The sequence below is a fragment of the Rhea americana genome, unplaced genomic scaffold, assembly GCF_003343005.1.
Source record: "Rhea americana isolate MKP2758 unplaced genomic scaffold, rheAme1 scaffold_44, whole genome shotgun sequence".
Lineage (NCBI taxonomy): Eukaryota > Metazoa > Chordata > Aves > Rheiformes > Rheidae > Rhea > Rhea americana.
In genome coordinates, this window is record NW_028186579.1 from 4002695 (window position 1) to 4012240 (window position 9546).

Below are 9546 nucleotides of genomic sequence, written 5' to 3' on the forward strand. Positions count from 1 at the left end.
AACCCAGGCACAGCATAAGCCGAGCGTTTTTTTTATTTTTTGAACCACCGGGATTTCACCAAACGCAGTTTCTGCGTGTCTGTCCAGGTGCACCCGGCCGCCGTGCTGCGGGCAGTGGGCTCCCGCGGCGGCGCACGGCCGCGGCCGGCCCGCCGCCGGGCTGCCGGTGTGGTGTGTGTTTGTTCACAGCTACACGGGGGGAGCGGGAGCATTTCGTGTTTACAACCGGCTCCGGCTTGTAATGGTGAGATGTAGTTCAAGCAGCGCTCCTGTGTGTCGCGGGCTCTTAACTGGAGCTTTGCTCAGTCATTGAGAGCAATAGAAAGTATATGGAAATCAATATATAGACAGTGTGGAGGGCAGATAATGGATTCGAGTCAGTGAGTGTTATAATCTGCATTATGGGCTTCCTATTGTTTAGACTGAGCACAAATTTCCAAAGGGTGAAGTTGTTTTTTTTCTTCCYCCCTCCCTTTCCTTCTTCTTTTTGGAGGGCTTTGTGTGTAAAGGAGAAGGGGGGTGTTAAATCCCCCTGCCACAATTATCAGCATACCCCCCCTTCCCGCCCGCCCCATCTGATTTTAAAGGTAGTGCTTTCACGACGAAGCTAATGACTTTCATTTAATTGAACATTGCCCCGATGTAGCGGATTGTTCTCGCAGCCCTGCGCCTTTGTTGCTTTTGGGGGGAAATAAAGCTAATCAAACCTTTTGTCATGGCCAAATTCTCCCTCAGGGTCTTCCAAACATTTGTTTGAATAATTCACCTCAAGAATTGAAAATACTAATTGATTTTAAAATGCTAGCCCGGAGGGACGGGGCGGAGGGGAGTTTGGGGAAGGAGGAGGGGGAGGAAGTTGGGGGCAGCGAAGGCTGGAAATTATAGGCGAGGAGCAAACATCTACCTGCCGGCGACCGAGCGCCTGCGGGATGCGCCCCGCGGCCCGGCGCGGCGCGGCTCCGCGCTGCTCCGCGCCGCTGCGCGCTGCCTCCGCCGCTGCCAGCCCTGCGACAAAATGCGCGTTGTCACCTCGGGCTCGGCCGCTGCGGCGGCCGGCACGGCTGAGCGCGGCCGGGCAAGTGCGGAGGTAGGGGTGGGCTGCGCGGGGTGGGGAGGGGGTGCGGGTCCTGGGCGCCTCAGCCCCATTCAGGGAAGAATTTTGACGCGATTCATTAGAAGTAACGAGTTGACACAAGGTAAATCTACATCGAGGGGGCCTTTCTTTGAGTGCATGGGGAAGCTTCATTAACCATCGCTAACAAGGCGTGCAAATGCTCTGATTGGGCAGCTTTCTTGTAACGCCAGGGCCTTAGCAGGATGCCCACCTAATGAGGGTCACTACAAGAGACTGATAAAATATTCAAATTTTCCGTCGCACCAGGAACTTCGTATTAAAGGAGAAAGTTGAGGCAACTGTGTGGTTGTTTACCTTGGGAAGGCACACTCGGGGGAGAAGGCATCTAGCCCTGACAACTCCATCTCCCAGATAAGCCGCGGGCTCGAAGGTCGCTTTTTTTCCTGTATGTTTGTTTGTTAAAATCTTCGACAAATTTACCCCCACCTTCCCTCCTCCCCCCCCCGTCCTAATTATGTTTTTATCGGGTTTAATGCGCAGATAAATAAATAACTTGTCTATGAGGTCCCATGCCTTTTATAAAAAGAATTATTACAATCAGCCTGATGGCTTTAATGATACGTCAATCATTTCGAAGTTGCTGGTTGTTGCGAATATGTCAGCCTCTGTACACATCGCTGCTACTTTCCTCGCTGCCGCGTTTAACGGCTACCCCCCTCAACCCCCCCCCGCAATTTGTTTCTTCAAGTTTTCATTGCTAGGTTACGCTTTCTAATTAGAGCTAAGTATTTCACTTAATATTTAATTTAGACGCCCAGCACATATATCATACCTAGATCAGTCAATCAAGTGTCCCTTGTTGATAATGCTACATCATTAAGAGTTGTGTTTAATTCAGGAGCAAGCGACTGCACGGCTGCTTCTGCTGCAGAGCAGGTAACTTTCGACTTTGGGGAGCTGCGGTCAAATCCAGGGGGATGGCGGGGAAGCGACCGAGCCGGGCGGCTGCCGATCCATCGCCTCGTCGGGAAAGTTTGCTGCTTCCCAACTCGGCACCTCTCCACGGAGGCGAGCTGGACTCCTTTTCTCCCTCCTTGCAAAAAAAAAAAAAAAAAAAAAAAAAAAAAAAAAAAAGTATCTCGCGTTTCTCTCCTTCAGTCACTGTGTTTACGCAAAAATAAGGAGGGGAGGGGAAGGTGAACCTAAGAGCTAGAACACTGTTTTGGGCCACTAATAAAATAACCCCCGGCTTCGTAGACCAATTCAAACCGTTAAAAAAATCATGTACAGCGAGCATTGCATCAACAGGATTGAAATACGGCAGCCAAATGGGCCAGATCTTACACACCTATCAAAAGCACATTCATTTATCCTGACATTTATCGTGACTGGAGAAAAGGGGAGAGAAAGGAAGAGGGAGAAAGAGAGGGAAGGAAGGAGMAGACGAGATGTGCTTTTTAAAAGACGGTAGCGGTACAAAATTGTCAGTACTTGCCACAGAAGAATGACCAAAATTCAATTATATTGCAATAATAAAAAGAAAAATGATAAAGGCAACGGGTTCTCCTGTACCTGCCCTCGTCTCTCCCCGTCCTCCCCCCCTCGGCTCAGCCCCCACCGCCGCCGCGGGACCGCATTCCCCGCTCGCCGGTACCGCGGCGGCSGCACCGCGACTCCCCAGCCCCGTCTGCGCCCCGGCCTCCCTCGATAAAAAATAATCAGCCCTCGCAAGCGTCGCCTGAGTCACTCCCGAGTCAAGATTAAGGGGCACTAACTAAGCAGCAGAAAATCGCAGACTCCTGGGAGCTACCATCAAAACAAGCAGTCGAATAAAAGAGCTTCCCGCTCCGCTTCCCTTCCTCTCCCCGGAAAAGTGCTCCAGGTTGGCAGCCAGACACACACGCACAACTTCGCAGGGCTCCCTTCAGAAAAGAACACAGGGTTGTCCTGGTTTGTTTAGGGAGTCTTTATTATTATTATTATTATTTCCCTCCCCTGCCCTGCAGAGCCACATGCCATTCTAGCAGCTAAAACAATGCATCATGTGGGATCAAGTAAGATTGACTGGAAATGGACCGCAGATTTCCCCAGCCTGGAGAAGATGGCAATCAGCAGCGAGGGGGGATGCCGCTTGTCATTGCCGCGGAGCCCCCAAGCCCCACGCGTGGCCGTGGGAGAGGGTCGTGGGGGGTGGGGGGAGAGCGCGCGCAGAGCTGCGCAGCCCCGGGAGCCTCCCCGCGGGACCTGAGCGTGCCGAGAAGAAACTTACAGGATCCGGAAAGGATTTCCCCAGCCGAGAGGGCAGTGTCCGCCCGCCGCCTCCGCCGGCGTGCTCCCGCTCCCGCTCCCGCCGCCGCCGCCCGCGCCCGGCTCCGCGCCCGGCTCCGCGCCGGGGGCTGCCGCCTGCGCCCGCCCGGCTGCCGGGACTGTCACTGAGCGGCTCCCTCCGGGCCTCTTGTCCTGAGCGGCGGCGGCGCGGCCAGCAAGATGGCTGCGGCGGCCTCCTGCTCCTGCGGCGCGGCGCCCGCCGGGCCCGGGCTCGGCATTAACCGATGCCATTGACAGTTTGCAGCCAGCAGCTGCAGTCATTAAAAGCCATTTACACCCTGGCCTCCTCACACAAAGCTACAGCGCCGACAATTATCTGCTTGTACATTTGGGGACACGGCAGCGCGTCCCTCGTCGGCGGGCGGAGGGCAGCGCCGAGGCACCGGCAGGAGCCGCTCCCCGAGCCGAGCCGTGCCGAGCCGTGCCGTGCCGAGCCGAGCCGAACCGAGCCGCTCCGGCCGCCGCCCGGGCCACCTCACACGCTTTCTGCTGTTGGCTTCGCAGGAGCTGGCGGCTGCAGGCGTTCTGGGGCTGGAGGTCCATGTGCAGAGAGAGAAGAGCGGAGCTTTATTAAGACCCTGATATTAGCTGATAGGCACATTGGGGTTGTGGGTTTGCTTGGTTTTAAACACACAGGCACACGCACACGCGGGCATACACACACACACACAGTGGGTACTCGTGCACTGATTTTCCCTCCAGAACATGCATTTTGAGAGAAATATTTTCTGCAGAAATGCAGTTTGTATGTTTCTGGGAAAGAAAGAAAGAAAGAAAGAAAGAAAGAAAGAAAGAAAGAAAGAAAGAAAGAAAGAAAGAAAGAAGGAAGAAAGGAAGGAAGGAAGGAAGGAGGAAGGAATGAAGGAAAGAAGGAAAGAAAGAAAGAAATGAAGGAAGGAAGGAAGGATCTGTTCTCTACATATTTTAAAGCTTTACAAACTTCATCAGGAATTCTAATAGAGGGAAACAACCTATAAGCAAATGACCAGAGTATGATTGTCTGGGACATTAAAAAACAAAAANAAAAAAAAAAAAAAAAAAAAAAAAAAAAAAAAAAAAAAAAAGAAGAAGAAGAAGAAGAAGAAGGCCTGTATGGATTTGATTTTAGTTTAGAAATATACAGTAGAGTAGTTTACTTTGCAGCTTGACGAAAAATGGAATCAAATATTAAGAAACTCCCGCAGGAATTCCTCCACCCTCCCCTCTGTAATCCTTTACATAAAAGGAAAGGATTACAAAGAAAAAGATTTTGTGTGTGTGTGTGTGTGCATTAAAAACTTTGGCTAAACATATTGTTGCCCAATTAATACCTCCAAGTCGATTCGTATTGGGGCTGAGCAGCCTCTTTCCCTCCTTAGCTGTGCAACGGGAAATATGAGCCAGGGAGGGAGGAGGGGGGGAAAAGTTTTCTCTAAGTCTGTTAACAGAAGTGTTTAAGCAGATCACTAAAAATTAAGAGGGCCAGTTATTTSCATTCCGAATATGAACCAATGTAGCACACCGATGACAGTTTAGTGGAAATCAGATGAATGTGTAATACAGCGATCTTCTTCCAGTCCAGCAGCTCTTCCAACTGGACCTATTCATCTGCCACTTGGAATTATTTCACGAAGAGTGTGCTGTGAAAGGATCACAACCAGTTTGGAGCCCAACTAAAGAACTTCTACCACCCATAGCAGTATTATTATTATCCTTCGGATAGGGCAAGTCACGCTATGTTTTCACATCTTAATTGTAATATCTCTCTTCCCCCCCCTTCCCTCCATTGATGTCTGAAAGTAGTTTGGGCTCCAAGCCTCACCCCTCGATCTCCATCGGAATGCAGAAAAGATCTTTAAAAAAGTTTTGAATTCCTCAATGATTTTTCTTCTAGAAAGGCGGCTTAGGATAATTATTTCAGCTTTATTGAGGGCAGATTAGTTGAAGTCTAGATGCTGCGTTTCAATACTCGTTGTACATGCCTTTACAATGTCGCTATTGTTTGCTACTGTGTGTGAACCTATTCAAAATATACACTTTTTAACACCAAGCAAAGTCCTGTCTAAATATACACAGTAAGTCTGGAAAGATGTCCATGACCCGTACAAATCTCTGTAAATCACACTTCCATAGCTACAGAAACTAAACAAAAGAGTTACCAGCTCAAGATGTTGATTAAATCTTCTTAAAAGCAACATACCTAATAATAAATATAGTTGCATGGCAGCGAGGTCTGGCGACCTGGCTGCTTCTTACTGAAGGATGGACCACAACCACCACACAGGTTTTCTTTGCTCCCAATTAAAAAAATAAAGAAAGAAAGAATGAAAGAAAAAGGAAAAAAAAAGGAAAGAAAGAAAGGGGGAAAAAAGAAGGAAGTGGAGGGTGGGTTTGGCCCCGCCGTCGCTCGCCCCCGCTGCCCCCCGGCCGGCAGGGGAGGCGTGGGGCGCAGCGGGCGCGGCGGGCTGAGACCCGGCTCCGGCGGTCCCCGGGCTCGGAGGAAAGAAAGGGGCGCGGGGAGGTGAGACGAGGGGGAGGAGGAGAGGCAGCAGGAGAGCAAAACACGGCGGAAAGGGGAAAGAGCGGGGAGAGGGAAGCGGAAGCGGCTTGGCGGCCCCGCAGCTCCCGCCCTGCGCGGCGCCCCGCGGAGCCCCGMGGAGCTCCTCGCCCAGCAGGTACCTCCCTCGGCGGAGGGCAGAGGGAGCCAGGGCGAACCCCAGACGGCACTGTGTGTGCTCGCTTCTGGGAGGGTCGCCGGCATGAGGATGGGTCTAATGATCTCATCTTTCTTTTCTTCCCCGGCACTATTAGTGCTCAGATAGGCAGAATGAAGTGAAACTACGTGCAAATCATGTGTAAATTGTCTCAGTTAGGAGCCCTTTATGCGAACGTGTATCCCAGCCTGGCCCATTTACTTTCCCCCCATATCTCCTTTAGCTTTAACGAGGCTCGTTAAGATCACAATAATATTCCACCCTCTAATTGCTCATCCCATTCAACAAATATGTGCACACTGCTTTTCGCATTATTTGATCCCTTATTTAGGAGGGGTGTGGAGAAGGAGGGGGGAAGAGACAGGGAGAAGGGGAAGTGCTGAGATTAGGAGTTGCAAAGATTAAAAAAAAAAAAAAAAAAAAAAAAAAAAAGCGTTTCCACCAACCACCCTGCTTCCCTCCCCCCCGTGCATTTGGGCGAAGTGGTAAAAACCTTCCTTACGTACTCCGTAATGATTGGCAGGGCTGACAGTGATTGGCAGGGGGTGCCATGGCAACGCCACAACGACACTCAGAAGACCAATAGAAAAGCGAAACAAAATGTTTCGGTGCTGCACTCACTGTGGATTTAGGGGAGATATTATGAGGCTGTTGTCATTAGGGCGATTGCTGGTGAATCACTGAATCCTGACTCGGCGGCGGCGAGGGGCCGGGTGTGTGTGAGTGTGCGCGTGCAAGCGTGTGTGTGTGCAAGCGCGCGCGCGCGCGTGCGTGTGCAAGCTCGTGTGCAAGCGTGTGCGTGTGCAAGCGCGTGTATACCCCCGCGCCTCTATGTGGCTGTGTGTGCGTGTGCGGGTGTGGATGCGTGCGCGGTGCGTGTGCCCTTTCCTCCCTTCTTCCTCCCTTTCTTTCTTTTCTCCTTGATTTGCCTCCCCCTCTCCCCGGTCAGCTCATGGTGTTCAGGTCCCCGCTAGAGCTTTATCCCACCCATTTCTTCCTGCCAAACTTCGCCGCCGACCCGCACCACCGCTCCCTCCTTCTCGCCAGCGGCGGCGGCGGCGGYAGCGGCAGCGGCTCGGGCTGCAGCCCCGGGGCCGGCGGCGGCGGCGGAGGCGGCAGCTCCCGGGCACCCCACGAAGAGTTGTCAATGTTTCAGCTGCCCACGCTCAACTTCTCCCCGGAGCAAGTGGCCAGCGTCTGCGAGACGCTGGAGGAGACCGGAGACATAGAGAGGCTGGGGAGGTTCCTCTGGTCGCTGCCGGTGGCACCGGGGGCATGCGAGGCCATCAACAAGCACGAGTCCATCCTGCGGGCCCGGGCCGTGGTCGCCTTCCACACGGGCAACTTCCGAGACCTCTACCACATCCTGGAGAACCACAAATTCACCAAGGAGTCCCACGGCAAGTTGCAGGCCATGTGGCTCGAAGCGCACTACCAGGAGGCCGAGAAGCTAAGGGGTCGCCCGCTGGGGCCGGTTGATAAATACAGGGTGAGGAAGAAGTTTCCGCTGCCCAGGACCATTTGGGATGGAGAGCAGAAGACGCACTGCTTCAAGGAGAGGACTCGCAGCCTCCTGAGGGAGTGGTACCTGCAGGACCCTTACCCCAATCCCAGCAAGAAAAGGGAACTGGCTCAGGCCACGGGGCTCACCCCTACGCAAGTAGGCAACTGGTTCAAAAACCGCAGGCAAAGAGACAGAGCAGCGGCGGCTAAGAACAGGTCAGTGGGGGCTGCGGGCGCCGCTGGGGCGGCGGGAGCGCRCGTTTGCCTGCCCTCCTCCTCCTCCTCTTCCTCCTTCTCTTCATCCCGGCCGCCGAAGGCGGCCGCTGCCCCGCGGCAGGGCGCAGCTCTCCGCGGGCGCGGGACAAAGTTCCCCGGGGTCCCCGGGGACACGCAGCGCGGCGGGGGTGTGCGGCTGTGCGTGGGGCTCCCCGCGGGGCAGAGCCCGGCTCTCCGTCCCTGCGAGCCCCGGCGCCCGCGGCTCTGCGCCGTGGTTCGCGGGATTTGCGCGGCTCCCCTCGGCGCCGAGCCGAGCCCGGCGGGGCGGCTGCGAGCGGGGCGGTGCGGAGCAGGCGGCGCCTCCGCAATTGTGCGCGTCGCTCTGCGCGCCCCGCGCGGCCAGCGCAGCCGGGCACCCCCAGAGCMGTCTGCAGCGGCGGGGAAAATGCAGAAAAGCCTCTCGAAGATCGGAAAACCTCTCGTTTCCCGTCCTCGTCCCTCTGTTTACAGCGCATGGCGACCCGGCCCTGCGGTCGTGTGCTCCCTGTGCATTTACGTTTGCATTMATTTATTTGTCTCTCGGTGGGTTTTTCTTTTTATTTCTTTTTGTTTCTGTTTTGCTATGGTAAAAGCGAGCCTTTCCCCCCTTTTTTTCTCACCACCCTCCGTAAAAGTTATTTTGCAATTGAAAATGGGCCCTTAATCCCGCTTGACGGACCGTTTTAATTTTAATTTAAGTTTGGCTCCCACAGGAAGCGTGTAAACAAAACTTCTTTTTCTTTTAAATGCTGTCTCCCAAATTCCTCCTAATTATAGCATTGATTCAACTTTCTGTAGGAGAAATGCAACCTAAAAGTGCCTCGCCATTTAATTTCCATTAAAAGGAAAGCAGATCAGCTTAGGATTGTAAATAAACAGAAGTTGCCTACGGATGCTTTTGTTGACTCAACGCTGTTGACAGCAGATGAATGCACCCGGAATTGCAAATGGGAGAAAAATCAAAGACGTTGAAATTAGACAGCTTAAAATAATGCGAAATGTAGAATAAAATGGCTACATTTTCCTGCTCGTTGGGGGCAGTGAAATAGAAAATACCCTGTTGAGAATCATTTGAGAGAGGAGTGTATTTTGATTCACAGTGGCAGTATTAGATGCTATAGGTTGTGTCTGACTATTCGGTTCAGGACTTTTAACCTCTTCCCCTACTATTTGAATAAAGCTTASGCTGAGTTTTGGGCAGAATAAGCAGGTACAGAGGAATATTCGCACACGGTAGTGAAATTGAAAATTATTCATTGCCTCTTTAAAAAGAGGTACCGAAACAATATACTCTCAAGCGCTGACACTGAAAGGACTAGCACTTTAAAGCTTATTTTGCCTTTCCAACGGAAAGGGGACTTAAATTTAGAGTGGAGAGAAATGTTGTGTTCCACAATCGGCCCTTTTAAAAATAATAATAATAACATCCGTACCGTTGCGTCCCTGGGACAGCAGCTCCCCCAGCCCTGCCTCCGACCCCAGGGCAAATCGGCGCCCACCGGCAAACATGTAGGCTCCCACTCGCCGGGGCGGCTAAGCCGGGAGCCCGCGCCGAGCCCTCCCGCTGCAGACGGCGCTTTGCGGCCTTCCGCGGCGGCTGCGCGCTCGGGCGGCTCGCAGACACCGCCGCAGTGGCCGCCAGGCCGGCGGCGCTGCGCCGGGAGGAGGCTGGACGCGGCGCGGGGAAGGGGC

At 53.1% G+C, this 9546-nt stretch overlaps 1 protein-coding gene across 2 annotated transcripts in view; it reads left to right on the forward strand.

Annotated features, from left to right (window-relative positions):
* Positions 1-7048: 7048 nt before the first annotated feature.
* The window catches only part of SIX3 (SIX homeobox 3), a 3328-nt gene continuing 830 nt past the window's right edge, over positions 7049-9546 (forward strand). For both annotated transcript variants that reach the window (XM_085315775.1, XM_085315776.1), the window contains exon 1: positions 7049-7815. In XM_085315775.1, coding sequence (XP_085171901.1) covers positions 7049-7815 — 767 coding nt within the window. The remainder of the gene's footprint in view (positions 7816-9546) is intronic.